At 36.4% G+C, this 16,025-nt stretch overlaps 2 protein-coding genes and 1 long non-coding RNA gene across 3 annotated transcripts in view; 1 reads left to right on the top strand and 2 right to left on the bottom strand.

The window, feature by feature from the left end:
• LOC106071666 (uncharacterized) overlaps positions 1–10,980 on the top strand; it is a 41,560-nt gene extending 30,580 nt beyond the window's left edge. Inside the window, exons 5-6 of the mRNA XM_056018774.1 lie at positions 9,122–9,271; positions 9,801–10,980. Coding sequence (XP_055874749.1) covers positions 9,122–9,271; positions 9,801–10,298 — 648 coding nt within the window. The 3' untranslated portion in view covers positions 10,299–10,980. The remainder of the gene's footprint in view (positions 1–9,121; positions 9,272–9,800) is intronic.
• Positions 978–8,972, bottom strand: LOC129924433 (uncharacterized). The gene is made up of 2 exons (XR_008776377.1): positions 6,737–8,972; positions 978–1,468 (listed from the first exon to the last, which is right to left on the bottom strand). It is a non-coding gene; the product is annotated as an uncharacterized LOC129924433 (long non-coding RNA).
• Positions 10,981–13,386: 2,406 nt separating the features above from the next.
• LOC129924848 (eukaryotic translation initiation factor 3 subunit A-like) lies at positions 13,387–13,773 on the bottom strand. The gene has a single exon (XM_056022154.1). The coding sequence runs from the start codon at positions 13,771–13,773 to the stop codon at positions 13,387–13,389; it is 387 nt and encodes a 128-aa protein (XP_055878129.1).
• Between the last annotated feature and the right edge of the window lie 2,252 nt (positions 13,774–16,025).

Genomic DNA, 16,025 nt, shown 5'->3' with positions numbered 1-16,025 from the left:
ATAGCTTCTTCAGGTCTAGACAGCCTCTACCACGGGGAAATTCGGTCAGGGCGCCTCATGCGCTCCCAGACTCCATGGGCTTTTTTGGGATTTGTCCCAGCACTCAAACCACTTTCCTCTTCTTGACCACAGCAGGGGCACGGCGAATCAAAATTTGGCCATAGCCTTGAGAAGTATGAGCCCACAGGTCAGTGGCCTGTCCTGCATTGTGCTATAATAGCTTCTTCAGGTTTAGACAGCCTCTACCACGGGGAAATTTGGTCAGGGCGCCTCATGTGCTCCCAGACTCCACGGGCGTTTGGGATTTGTCCCATAACTCAAACCACTTTTCCATTTCTGTTTTTTTTTAATTATAGCCAGAGCATGATGAAAACTGGCAGTCTGTTCCGTGGGTGGTGTTTGCCCTCCCTGGTGGGCCAAGGAGTCTGTAATGGTGTTGCCTGCTCAAACGAGATCCCCTAATGTTTACCCCCGTTCACATCTCACTTACCTTGACCCTCTGGAAGTCGTCGTAGACCATGCGGAAACCTTCTCCCAGATAGCTACTGCTCCACCCTCAACTGGTTCACTGGAGTCATTAGACCATAGCGCACTCAGTATGCTATAAGCACGAAAGTTGCGCCAAACTAAAACCATTATGAAACACCAATAGGCGGCGGGCGAACCTATGACAAAAAATGACGCACAGTGGCACCCAGACCAACCAGCGATCTCTAATAAATCCGAACTATATTATAACAAACATAAACTTCAACAGCTATTTTAGAACTAATTTCCTGACATCTTTATGGAAAAGACAGAAAATATGGCAATGCATAATGTGATGTTGCTAGTTCAGGCTGTCTTGAAGTCAACCAATTACTCTGCAATCGTTTGGGTGTAATTGTTCGGGTGTATTACGTGCAGTTGAACTACAACACAAACAAGAACTGGCACATCTATTGTAACAAGTGAAGAGATGTAGTCAAACGATGATGAACAAATTTACATAGATTTATTCTGATAAAAGGCCACAGTAGAAGTCTCTGTCACTAAACACGTCGTTACCCTGGAGTGTTCTATCGCTAACTGATTTTCCGGTCTCTAACCCAACATATCCCAAACGTCACTAGTCCCGTTCAATATGCGTCTACTATGGTGCGTCGCTAAATAACTAAAATAACTAACCTATATAAATAAGGTGTCTAACAGATTCCTCCCCCCCTTGAAAAAAAAATATGTCAATATTTTTCCACTACTGTCAAGTCTTACAAGGGCATTTTCAATTTAAGGGGAAGACCACAAACATAAAATCTTGATCTCTTCATCTTGACATCTTCATCTTGACAGTTCCTCATATTCATGTCAATGTTCATAACAGTTCATAACATTCCAAAATCATCTTCATTAGTACACAGTTCATCATAAAAGAAAATGTGGCATCTTATGGGCACGTCACACATCACAAATGTTCTTCACTGGTAGTAATCTGATAAAATACAATATTTCAAAAAACAATTATAGACTTTATTTACATATTCAATAAATTTTTTCTTACCACCCTTTTATTCGCTTTTGTCCATTTTTCTTTTATACTCACCCTTTTCCATAGAACTAACTTTCGTCAATGATATATGAAGTGATTCACACAAAAAAAAATATCCATACTTACTTTTAAATGCTTAACATCAACTTTACTTATCTCCCTTTTCCATAACATATAAATTGTGCCAATATATTAATATATATTACATAATCACTATAATCATAGTTTATTTACAAAATTATTTCATTTCAATGTCATTCTAGACAATAGATCAGCTACAATATTCACAGATCCACTAATAGCTTTCACTTCAAATTTATACTCCTGTAGTGCTAAGAACCATCTATAAACACGACTGTTTTTCATGCTCTTTTGCTGTATATACTGAATAGGTTTATGATCAGTTAATAATATGAATTTCCTTCCTATTAAATAGCTCTCTAGCTTAGTAATTACCCATATTACAGCTAAGGCTTCTCTTTCAATGACACTATATTTTTTCTCTGCCTCTGACAATTTTCTGCTTACATATAATATAGGATGTAAGTTATCATAGTTCTGCATTAAACAACCACCAATAGCATTACCAGATGCATCAGTTGTGACATAAAATATTTTGTCTTTATCAGGTAGTCTTAATATTAGTTCATGACTAAAAACATCTTTAATTCTGTCAATAGCTTTCACACATTCCTCATTACAAACTACTTTTTGAGGTTTTCCTTTTTTAAGTAAGTCATTTAATGGATTCACTATTTCTGCTAAGTTCTTTATAAACTTTCTGTAATAATTTACTATTCCTAATATGCTTTTAATTTGTCTTTTTGTTGTAGGTATTTCAATATTAAGTACTTTCTTTATGTTATCTTCAATAGGGCTAATCATGTTGTTATTTACTTTATGTCCTAAGAAAATTATTTCCTCCAATCCTATTTCTACTTTTTCTGCTTGAATTGTAAGTCCACTTTCTTTTATTATTTTGAATACTTCTTTTACATCTACCAAATGTTCCTCCCAACTATTATTAAAAATACATATGTCATCCAAATAGCAAATAACATTTTCTTTGTTTCCAATTATCATGTTCATCATTCTATTAAATGTGGCAGGTGCATTTACTAATCCAAAACTCATATAATTCCATTGAAAAATACCATATGGTGTTACAAATGCTGTGTAAGGTTTTGCATTTTCTGTTAAAGGTATTTGCCAATAACCTTTAGTTAAATCCAATTTAGTAAAAAATTTTGCTCCATTTAATTTATGTAAAATATCCTCTATATTTGGCATTGGATATGGGTCAAATTCTGTGATGTTGTTAAGTTTCCTATAATCAATACATAACCTTATATCTCCATTCTTCTTTTTGGCTATCACAATTGGTGAAGCATAAGGAGATGTTGATGGCTCAATTATACCTGATTCTAGTAAATTATCTATTTCTTTCTTTACTTTGTCTTGTAAATGTAGCGGTATTCTATATGGCTTAAGCTTGATAGGTTTTGGATCTGTTACTTTAATGTCATGTTTAATAATATTAGTTTTTCCTGGTATGCTGGAAAAAATTTCTTTGTATTCCTGTATTATTTTAGTTATATCTTTTGACTTTTCCTTAGTTAAATTATTAAGATTAATCTTTTGCCAAGTTTGATTCTCTTTTGTTTCTATTACAGGTATTTCCTTAATATCATTTTCATTATGATTTTCATTTGTTATTATCATCAGGCATTCTTCTCTTTCTGAAAATTTATTTTCTATTTCCTCCTGAATGTTTTGTATTAACTCATCTTCTCTATCATGATACAGTTTCAAATTATTTATGTGATATGTTTTAATTTTCCCATTTATTTCAATTTGATAATTCACATCACTAATTTGTTTTATCACCTTAAATGGACCTTTCCATTGTTTACCAATTTTATTTTTCAGGTCATTTATCAATATTAATACATTGTTTCCTACTTCTAGTGTTTTCAATTGTCTTTTCTTATTTAAATTCTCATGAGCACTTTGTTTGTACTTCTTATTGTTGTTATATGCTTGAGTCCATATTTCTTTCAATTCTGTTTTGATTGTTGTTTCACTGTCATTATTTAATTTATTCTCATTGTCTATTAGATTTTCTTTAAAAACATCTAATTCATCTCTAGGTTTTCTTCCATGTATTATTTCATATGGTGAAAATTGTGTTGCTTCATGGATGTTGTTTCTATGAGCAAATAGTACATAGTTAATGTAATGATCCCACTTGTTCTGATTATTCTGAATTATTTTTGTTAGTGATCTTTTTAATGAACCACCATATCGTTCACATAAACCATTACTCTCTGGGTGGTAAACCGAAGAGTATATGTGTTGTATATTGTATTGTTTAGTCCATTTCTTAAATTGTTCTGACTTAAACTGAGATCCCTGATCACTCAATATAATTTTAGGTATACCATGTCTTGTAATTACTTTTTGAGTTATGGCATTAATGATATTCTCTGCACTTGTATTTGATAATGGAATTGCCTCTGGGTATCTACTAAACATGTCTATTACTGTTAGAATGTATTTGTTATTATTTTCTGTTTGAATTAAAGGACCTATTAAATCAATAGATACTTTCTGAAATGGTGCTGTAGGTTCATCCATTTCTTGAATAGGTGCTTTATTCACTAGGCTTTTGTTAGATCTCTTTTGACATATGTCACATGAGTTTATGTATTTGTTGATTGTTGCTTTCATTTTGGGCCAAAATACTTGTTTTGACAAATTCCTATAACATTTCTTTACTCCCCTATGTGCTGCTAAATTATTATCATGTGTCATGATTAAAACATCTTTCCAATATTTTTGTGGTAAGACAAGTTGTTTTATTTTCTTGTTATCATTACTTGTTTGTCTAAACAATATTTTATTCTCTATACAAAATTTCTCCATTGGATTATTATTGTTTTTATCTGATATTCTTGAATAAATTTTCCCAATAATATTATCATTCATTTGTTCTAATGCAAATGTGGGTGTTGTTTCTTTTTCACTTTGAGATATTTGTGTTTCAAGACTATTTTGTGTTTCATTTTCTATCTCTCTTTCCTTAACATCTGTATTTTCTATTTGTATTACATTACTGGTTTCTTTTTCTTTATCATTACTTATTACATTTATTGTATTTTTCTGTTTCTCATCTTGTTTATCCATTGATCTTGTTATTACCATACTTGTTATATTTTGTGTTTCTATGTTTTCATAATTTTGTCTTATGTTTTTGTATTTGTTTTGCCAGTCTTCTAATTCTTTTCTAGAACATTCTTTAACTCCTTTTATGTTTCCTACTAACATATCATATCTCATTTCTGGTATTGCAATGCCATCACAATAACCAGTGAAAAATGGAGTTTCAATGTATACCCTTATAGCTTTAAATTCCCTTACGGTGCCATCTGCTAATTCTACTTTCTTAGTAAACCCTTTATACCAATGAGGTTTGACAAATTTAGTTTTTACTGCCAAAGTGTTACAACCTGAATCCCTGATTAATTCCACCGGAATTCTATCTACAAACCCTGGGTACACTGCAAAATTGTTCCTATTTCCTTCCATGAAATATATCCTATCTGTACCTTTATTTTTGTATTCCCTACTGTAACTCCTATTTCTATAATTTCCCCTGTCATTCCTATCTCTACTCCTATATCTACTGTTATTTTGTTCATTGTATCTATTTCTACTTCCAGACCTGCTATTCCCTCTTCTACAGTTAGCTGCTATATGACCTTTTCCTTGACATTTAAAACAGGTTATTTCACTATATTTTCTATTTCCACTATTTGATCTGTTTCTATTTCTACTTCTATCAACATTTTCTTTGGTGTATCCTATTAAATCTACTTTGCTCTTATCCCTATCAGAAAATGGTTTATTTGGATAAGCATTTTTGTATACTCTCATTATCTCTGTTATTTCATCTATAGTTTTGGGGTTTCTTTCTCTAATAAAAGATTGTAATTGAGAATCACATTTATTTACAAAGTTGTCCACTAAAATAAAATTTTTTAATCCCTCATAAGAGTTATTCACTTTTTCTAATTTTACCCACTTATTGAAAAAATCCTTTTCCATATTAATGGTAGTTTGGGGTTCTATTCCTAATGATGGTATATTGTCAAAGTATTTCTTTCTAAAAGTTGTAGCATTATGACCATAGGCATTCAATAACTCTTTTTTTAAAACCTGATAGCTATCATCAATATGATGGTCATGATTTTGGCATATTGTTAGAGCTTGACCATGAACAAAGTCTATCAGTATTTCAGACCACTCTTCTTCTGGCATATTAAATGTAGACATTTTTGCCTCATATCTTTTCAGAAAATCACCAATGTCATCCTTCTGTTCATCAAAACTTTGTATCTTTCTCTTTAGCCATGTCTGCGAATTAGGGTTGTCTCTTTGTGTGGTATGATTATTTGAGTTATTTCCTTGTTCAGCTTGAGTTCTGGCTTGTGCTGCATCCAATCTCATCTTTTCCATTTTAGCTTCATGCTCTCTAATTTTTTCTCTCTCTTTGTCTTGCCTTTCTTGGTCCTCTTTTTGCTTCTCATATTCTTCCTTTCTGATCCTTTCTTGTCTTTCTATCTCTTGTCTTTTTTCTTCTTTTTGTCTCTCCATTTCTTCCTTCACAACTTGCTGTACATAAGCTGCTAAGTCCTTTCCTTTTAACTCCATGGCCTTTCCATCCTGCATAGCTGCTTCCTTAACCTCCTTAAGGTCCACATATGATGATGTAGCCATTGTGTTTTATATTTTATATATATTTTTACTTAGCCTATATTGGTTTTTACACACTTTTATACCAGTTTTAAGTGTTATGTCTCTATCTATAGATTTAGTAAATGAGTAAATCTAGTCTGAGTTATTATGGTTATATTCAAATCTGTATATTAGGTCCAGTATTACACAAATTTAAATCTAGTATATTATAGTATGTATAATAATACTATTTAGATCTATAGTTATCAAGAGCACTATGACTTTTAGATCTAGTATGAATAACTATGATCACTTCTAAAATTTGATGTGACCGAAGTGTCTAGAGTAAATTCAAAGACTGTCTAGAGTCTAGATCTAGAGTAGATTATGGTTCTATTTAACCATATGAAACAAATATGTTTATACAATGTCAAATATATCTTCAACAAGATATATATATCTAGAATGTATTACCTTCATTCATCTTTCAATTAATAATATTTCAAATTAGAGTCTAGATGATTTAATTGTACCAAAGAGATGTACAACAATTTGCAGATCTAAATTTAGCCAGACGATAGTGTTTGACTACATAGCCAGTTTCGGCATTATTCTCATGGCAAAATCATATTTGATTTTAACCGCTCAAACTAAAATTATTTTAGTCTGATTCACAATGAAAGAATCCTACCCGCACTTTCTATCATTAAGTGAAAAAAAAATACAGATCTAATTAAATTAATAAAAATAAATAATTTAAAATAATATAAACAAATGAAATAATTAAATGAGACTATCGCTATGGGTTGGGATGTGACAATATGGCACACAATGATAACGTCACGAAGTAACCAGGCAACAACGGATATGACGTTTACACAAACAAAACAAATTACAATCCTAAACGTATAATATAGCTTTTCATCTAAATTACGTCTTCTACCCCGACGGGTTTTAAGGCGCACCACCTGATTTTACTCAGGCTAACGTACCAAATTTAGACAAAATCTATTTCTAAGGGCAATCTAAACATATACTAATAAGAAAAATGGCACTTAGCTTTTGATAAGAAAGATCCCTTTGTTCGGACTCCCGAATATGCTAGATCACAACAAATTCCACTGCCTCTCTTCCAGTTCTGACTCTGTTCTCCGGTGCTACCAGTATCCCACGTAATGCCACAGATGTCCTGATATGCCACAGCAAAATGTTTCAGTTCCTTCGACGACTGTTGATGACCGTATGTGTAGTTCCGACGACTTAGTGTACACAGTTACTGACGAATAGGTTAACGGTTCTTCTGGCGATGACTTGACTTGTGTAGATGACTACTGATAAACAACAGTCTCTTGACGGCAACTTGATCTGGACGACTGACGAATAACGAATTTCTTGACGATGACTTGATCTGGGTTGACGAATAACGACTTTCTTGACGATGACTTGATCTGGGCTGACGAATAACGGTTCTCTAAAATAGTTCACTGCTTCTGCTGCTACTCTGGTAGTACGACGAAGTTTGCTGTTGTACTCTGCTTCACTAGACCAAACTGTCCAATGTAGACTAGGTGAAACCAAGGTCACCTCCGACGACGTTCCGTTATACGACTAACGGTTTTCAACGAAATTAAGTGGATGTAGCTGTTTCCACAACTTCACTGCTAACAAGTCTAGGTATGGTCTAGACCGACGAATACTAGATATATCAATGTTCAGTAATGATACATACAACTTTACTAACCTTCCAAAGGTTAAACACAGTGACCGTTATAAACGTGGCAAGCAACCGGTTCAATGAGCAAACTGCTCCACAAGAATCTCTCCAAGGGTAAGACGACAGAGCGATTTCGATTTAGTTAGCTACCAAACTTGTAGTACTCACAATACTTCTGACAGCGGGCAAACTGTCCTTCTCGAAACTGACGAGGTAAAACTTGATACTCGATGTGGCTCCTATGACGAAGAAAAAATATGTCCAACAGGTTCACTAACGATCTCTCACCCGTTATGAATGAACGGTTTCTCTGGTTGTAGGTCGATTCAGCATATGAAGATCAGGCTTTGATAATATACTGGTTAAGTCTACTCAACCAGACGTTGCGATGATTACTGTCCTGACGAAGGTCACCCTGAGTTAACGGCTCGTTAAACGTGCGATCAAACAGGCGACGACTGCATGTAGATCTAGAACAAAGTCACTCTGCGATGCTGCTGTGTTCAGCCGTACTCCGATGAAATCTTATAACTTCGAGTGCACGACCCTCACCTGAGTAAACGTTCTGCTTCGAGGTCCGGTTCGATGTTCGGCTTCAACAGGGGTCCGGCTTCGAGGTTCGGGGTCGCCACTGTGATGTTGCTAGTTCAGGCTGTCTTGAAGTCAACCAATTACTCTGCAATCGTTTGGGTGTAATTGTTCGGGTGTATTACGTGCAGTTGAACTACAACACAAACAAGAACTGGCACATCTATTGTAACAAGTGAAGAGATGTAGTCAAACGATGATGAACAAATTTACATAGATTTATTCTGATAAAAGGCCACAGTAGAAGTCTCTGTCACTAAACACGTCGTTACCCTGGAGTGTTCTATCGCTAACTGATTTTCCGGTCTCTAACCCAACATATCCCAAACGTCACTAGTCCCGTTCAATATGCGTCTACTATGGTGCGTCGCTAAATAACTAAAATAACTAACCTATATAAATAAGGTGTCTAACAATAAACACAAACCACAAATTGCAGTACCACTCAAGGCAATCACTATAGAGACAGTTTGTAGCAGTCTCCATTAACTCAATATAAGCTTTTTGTTTTTCAAGTTTTTTCCCCCCTTTTTGATTATCTTGACCTTATTTTTCAGACCAGATTACGGTACAGACGTTTGCTCAGTTCCAACGAGGCTACGGAAATGTTGAATCAGTTTCGAGAACTGTCAGGAATACCCAACACTTTCTATGTCGCTGGGTTTGGATTCCACAATCGGTTTCAAGTTGAACCAGTTGTTACAAAAGTAAGTACCCTCCTGTCAAGACACGTAGAACCATTCACAATGAAACAAAACTTTGGCCGTCTAGTATTTTCTAATTTGTATGGAAACACTAGCTTTCTCATGGCGCAAAACCGTCAGTGAAGGAGTCTCAAGATACGAGGCGAGTGGCCAGCATGAAAGTAAAAGTAAAGTACCCCCTTACAGATCTTAGAATCTATAGGGCAGATGGTGTAAAGGTCGTGTTAATTCTTCTGTGGACCACGGTTAACTATGGTGTCATGAGGCCAGCACAACGACCAACCGCCTTTACTTTTCCCCAACTAATTTAAGTCACCCATTAGTACTGGGTGGACTCAGAGGTGCCCTCAAGATCTCAAAATTGAAAAACACAGTCTTCACCCGGATTCAAACCCGAGACCCCTCGATTTGAAAGCCAAGCGCCTAACCAGCTACACCAAAACGACGCATTCCCTCAGCTCGACGTATAATTTAGAACTGTTCTTTGTACTGCAATTTTTTCTAACACAGTTTATTTTTTTTTACCTGACAGGTGTTCAATCCCATTTTCCAGGAGCTTGCCAATTCTACCTGGCCAAAGTTCATCTGGCTGGCCACACACATGCCAACCATGTTGCAAGGCCTTACAGCCAGTCGCCAACAACCCCTGGAGATCTTGGCCTACAACGAGGCGATTCAAGCTGTGATGTCTGCCCACAAGGTGCCCGTCATGGACCCGACCCAGCTGACCGCTAACGCCATGGGCATCGACAACATCCATTACGGGAAGGGGGTCAACGATGTCAAGGCTGTGATTCTTTTAAACCACTTGCTGGAGCTCAGGCACAACTCGACCTGGATGCTGGAGAAACAGATCCCTGATGAGGTGCCGATGAATGAAACGACTACAGCGAACACAACGAGTCACATGACTGCAAGCAATGTGACTAAATCAACGTCTCTTAAAACACCAAAAACAATAAAAACAACAGGGAAAAAAAACAAAACAGAGACCATACAGACCACAGGCCTAAAAATACTTACAACATAATTACAAAGTCTACGTTCACATGGTGGGATAACTCGAAGAGCCACAAGTACAATTTTTTTTTTACGAATTATGGAACCTTAACAAATAAAGCACCCACATTTTTAAATGGAACTTAACGTAAATTGAAACTATATGAACAGAACAATGAATGGAACAAATTTTACAAATCCACATTAATATTATTTGCTTAAATATTATATATCTGGCGATGCACCAGGATCTTCGCGAGAGCTCTCCAGCGGTGTCACTTTCAGTGGCCATCTGTTGACGGCTGATTTTTCATATAAAGCGGTCCATTGCCGGAGACAAGAAAATTAAACGCGGGCAACGACTTTGTCTGCTTGACATGTGGCAAAATATGCAGGTCGCATTTAGGTTTGTTAAGTCATGTGAATTACTGCACTCTGTTTAGGAATCAAAGACATTGCCTTATATACTGTTTTTATTATGAATATTTTAAGTATTAATTGGAGGCGCGGTGGCTCAGTGGTAAAGCGCTTGGCTTCCGAACCCCAGGTTCGAATCCTGGTGAAGACCTGACATAAGTTGGGGAAACGCAAAGGCGGTTGGTCGTTGTGCTGACACCCTCGTTAACTGTAGGTCGCAGAAAAAGATGACCACTACCACTACATCACCTGGTCCATACATTACAAAATGAATTAAATAAAATTATGTAACACCTTTTTTTTGTATTGCTTAGTATTTATTAATTAAATTTCATTTAAAAAAAAAAATTTGTTTTTCAGAAAGCATTTTATTTTTCGTTTATTGGTTTCGTTTGTTATCAGTTTTGGACGCCTTCAGGCGGTGGTTCTCTCAACCCTTCTATATGGCTTTGAGACATGCCATGGACACTATACAGAAAACAACTAAGACTTCTTGAACACTTCCACCAAAATGCTTGCGCTCCATCATGGACATACGGTGGCAAGACCGCACTACAAACAGCGATGTCCTTGCAAACGTTGGTATGGACAGTATAGATGGACTTCTTATGGTCCGGCAGTTACGCTGGGCAGGGCTCGTCTTTTTTTTCGTGAGCTAAAAGGTGGTCGACGTAACAGCCGCCCCACGAAAACGCTTCAAAGACTAGCTTAGGAGTCAACTTTTCTTGGCTGTCATAAAAGACCTCAGAACGAGACAGCTGGAGGTCACGCGGGATACACATTTGAGACCAAAAGAAAATCCTCTGCCGAGGACAAACGCAGACGGCGAAAAGGAAATCTAAATCGACCGCCTGCGGATAATGGTTATGCTTGCTCTGGGTGTGGCAAAATATGTAGGTCACAGCTGGGGCTGCGATCCACGGGAAATACTGCACTCCTCACTAATCTTAGGACTTGAAGACAAGCCTTATTATTTTCATTCGTTTATTTATTTATTTTGGCGAAGGGTACTCAGGGATACGAAAATTTATTGAAGGGATAAGCAAATGTCGATAGTTTGTGAAACACAGGTCTAAGTTAAGTTTGGAAGCTTATTTTGTAAAACCTTTGCGATTGGAAGATAACATCAAAGAATGGACGGGCCTGTCATTGAGAGAGGTTCTATCCAAGGCAAAAAAAAAAAACAACCAACAACAGAGAGGAATGGAGAACGACGGTGAACAAATCTTGTGTGGTGCCCCAACGATCCAACAGACAAAGGGATAGGTGAATGCGAAAGTGGTGATACTTTTAGTGCACTTTCTAGAAGTACTACAAATCATATTGTCTTAGCTCTTCTTGGTAGCTGAAATTGTAAACAAAATTAAGTTGGCAGCTTTTAAGTTCAACTTAGCATCCTTACCATTGTTTATTTAACCGTGTCAATCAGCGATGTGGGTTTATCCAAGACCATCATCTTATCTTATACAATACAGACGTTACTTCTAAAAAGAAAATGATTACGTCCTACGCGTCATGCATTTAGTCATGCATATTAACCAATGACTTAAACTCTGCCAAGTCACTGGTTTTCCTGGCTAGCTCAGCCAACCCATTCCATGCTCTAATAGAACTAGGGAAGAAGGAGTATTTGTACAAATTTGTCCTAGCATATGGGACGAGGAATGTGCCTTTATCTTTGTGTCTTTCTGAGTATTTTATTAAATTTTGTTTTTGTATTTGAAGATTATGGTTCAGTGTTTTATGTATTATTGCTACTTTACTTTTGAGCCTTCTGTCCTGAAGGCTTTCTAAATTTAGTGATTTTACTAAAGATGTTACTCTAGTCAAATGTGAATATTCGTTTGTTAAATTTGTTATGAATCGCACTGCTCTATTTTGTGTCTGTTCTAGTTTCTTAATGTTTTCTTGAGTTGAGGGGTCCCAAACGGAGGATGCATATTCTATTATATTCTATTATTGGCCTAACCAAAGTTAAATAACATTTAACATTTATGCCCAACAGTATACACAAAAGTCACCCTATTTTGTACGTGGATAAAAAATGGTTAGTCAGGGAGGAACAGGGTTACAACAATAGCTTAGTCAGTCTTGAACCCCTGCCCGGTGCTGTTTGTGTTTTTTTTAAGTTCTCCCTTCTGTACACCTAAGCTATATTTTTTGACTAACTGAAGTTTAACATTTTTTTCCCACTGAAACAAATGTTTTTTTAGAGTCAGGGAATTTATAAAATTAAAAAAAAACAACAATTTGATGCCAACAGTTAAGTAATTGAACACCAAAACCGCTAGGTACGTCGCAGCTGCATGTTCAGAGTAACAGTGGCAAAGTCTGAGTTACGTCATCTTTGTTAAGTGAGTGAATGAAATGATTCAATGGCATTTGGAGTTCCCATTTTAGAATTTTACTAACAGTTCAATGTCTGTGAGTCTTTTAATGATAGGAAATACGACTTTACCTAGCTCCGGTGTGATGGTCACACTGTGCTTTTTGTTATGGCTGCTTCAGTGCCGCTGATCTTTAGAAGTGATACCAAGGTTTAGTGCCATCGGGACACAACCTGTGATTGTGATCCAGGTCAGAACTCATCGTGTGATAAAATGAGCCCATAACAGACAGCTTCATCATTAGAATATCAGGAGCATTTTGGAGCAGAGCTCAAAAAGTAATAGTTTATATATTTTTTTAATTACATTTTTGACTTAATAAGCCAATGATCGTGGAGGCATCACTCTGTTGTCAGTACCAAGGCGAGGCATCACTCTGTTGTCAGTGCCAAGGTGAGGCATCACTCTGTTGTCAGTGCCAAGGCGAGGCATCACTCTGTTGTCAGTGCCAAGGTGAGGCATCCCTCTGTTGTCAGTGCCAAGGCGAGGCATCACTCTGTTGTCAGTGTCAAGGCGAGGCATCACTCTGTTGTCAGTGCCAAGGCGAGGCATCACTCTGTTGTCAGTGCCAGGGCGAGGCATCACTCTGTTGTCAGTGCCAAGGCGAGGCATCCCTCTGTTGTCAGTGCCAAGGCGAGGCATCACTCTGTTGTCAGTGTCAAGGCGAGGCATCACTCTGTTGTCAGTGCCAAAGCGAGGCATCACTCTGTAGTCAGTACCAAGCAAGATTTTCAACAGAATCTTGTTGAACAGAAGAAAGGGAGCACTTGGTGAACACCAAAGGGAAGAACAGGCCGGATTCAGAAAAGGGAGATCTTGTGCTGATCAAATAGCAACACTCAGAAAAATTGTAGAACAATGTGTCGAATGGCAATCTCCTCTTTATGCAACATTTGTCGACTTTGATAGTATCGACAGAGAATCTATCTGGACAGTAATGTGACATTATGGGATCCCAAATAAAGTAATAACAATAATCAAAAACCTTTATGATGGTTTTATTTGTCAAGTAGCCCACTGTGGCAAGCTGTCAGAGGAATTTCCAGTCACAGCAGGAGTCAAACAGGGATGTCTTCTTTCACCACTCCTGTTCCTTCTAGTATTGGATTGGGTCACAAAAGATACCTACTCTAATTCAGGGAAAGGAATCCAATGGACTTTCACACAAAAGCTAGAAGATCTGGAGTTCGCTGATGACATATCCTTAATAGACTTTCACAACAGATTCTTGTTGAAACAATCTGGACATGGGGATCATGGTAGTCAACTTTGTTGAGTTTATCATTGTGCGTTGAGTTTATAATTGTGCGTTGAGTTAATCATAGTGCATTGAGTTTATCATTGTGCGTTGAGTTTATCATAGTGCGTTGAGTTTATCATTGTGCGTTGAGTTTATCATTGTGCGTTGAGTTAATCATAGTGCATTGAGTTTATCATTGTGCGTTGAGTTTATCATAGTGCGTTGAGTTTATCATAGTGCATTGAGTTTATCATAGTGCGTTGAGTTTATCATTGTGCGTTGAGTTTATCATAGTGCATTGAGTTTATCATTGTGCGTTGAGTTTATCATAGGGCGTTGTGTTTATCATTGTGCGTTGTGTTTATCATAGGGCGTTGTGTTTATCATTGTGCGTTGAGTTTATCATTGTGCGTTGAGTTTATCATAGTGCGTTGAGTTTATCATTGTGCGTTGAGTTTATCATTGTGCGTTGAGTTAATCATAGTGCATTGAGTTTATCATTGTGCGTTGAGTTTATCATAGTGCGTTGAGTTTATCATAGTGCATTGAGTTTATCATAGTGCGTTGAGTTTATCATTGTGCGTTGAGTTTATCATAGTGCATTGAGTTTATCATTGTGCGTTGAGTTTATCATAGGGCGTTGTGTTTATCATTGTGCGTTGTGTTTATCATAGGGCGTTGTGTTTATCATTGTGCGTTGAGTTTATCATAGGGCGTTGTGTTTATCATTGTGCGTTGAGTTTATCATAGGGCGTTGAGTTTATCCTTGTGCGTTGAGTTTATCATAGGGCGTTGTGTTTATCATAGTACGTTGAGTTTATCATAGGGCGTTGTGTTTATCATAGTACGTTGTGTTTATCATAGTACGTTGTGTTTATCATAGTTCGTTGAGTTTATCATTGTGCGTTGAGTTTATCATAGTGCGTTGAGTTTATCATAGTGCGTTGAGTTTATCATAGTGCGTTGAGTTTATCATAGTGCGTTGAGTTTATCATTGTGTACATGAAATCTTCAGGCAGCATCTAGATCTAATTGATGTTGTCAGCATTAGAATATATGTAGTAAATTTAAAGGCTGTTAGGGTTATTTTTCTTTCAGCAGCACTTGCAGGTAGTAGCCTATTATTGGAGTTTCAGAAGTTGTTGATCTAGCTGTATTCAAAACAGGGCTACAATCAAGAAAAAAACAAATGTTGAGGTTTATTTAAAAAGAAATAATTCTATGGTCTGAAAGTAAACATCTAAATTCTAGATTTAAATAGGCCTTTAAAAATCTATAGTTTATGCATGAAGATAGTTTAAATTTGTAAAAGTCTATAGAATGCCTTTAAGGGATTATGTATTATACTAATTATAATAATCATCAAAGTAGAATAGTCTAGAACTAGAATAGATAGAGATAAAGCAAATAAATGTAGGATTCTCTAAACGAAAACAAAAAGTTCAAGCCAGTTTTTTAGTCAGTACAACATAAGTCATAATCTAGAGCAGTGGTCTGCAACCTTTTTCGATCTACCGCCCCCTTTTCGTATTTTTTCTTTTAAAATAATCCTCAAGCGCCCCCTCTCTAAGAAAAAAAAAATACTAACAAAGAAACTCCAGAAGGCAAATTTGAATAAAATGTCATTTATTTATTAATTTTCATGCTGTCAATAACCGATCGTGACTTTTATAACTAACATACAAACAATTAAGGCAATAGCTTACAGTGGTTA

Source organism: Biomphalaria glabrata, chromosome 2, assembly GCF_947242115.1.
Source record: "Biomphalaria glabrata chromosome 2, xgBioGlab47.1, whole genome shotgun sequence".
Lineage (NCBI taxonomy): Eukaryota > Metazoa > Mollusca > Gastropoda > Planorbidae > Biomphalaria > Biomphalaria glabrata.
The sequence above is the reverse complement of the archived record's forward strand: the minus strand, read 5'-3'. Positions and strand labels throughout refer to the sequence as shown.

Excerpts from the sequence above, each read along its gene's own strand:
- LOC129924848 (XM_056022154.1), bottom strand. The coding sequence starts at position 13,773 with ATGCCTCGCTTTGGCACTGACAACAGAGTGATGCCTCGCCTTGACACT.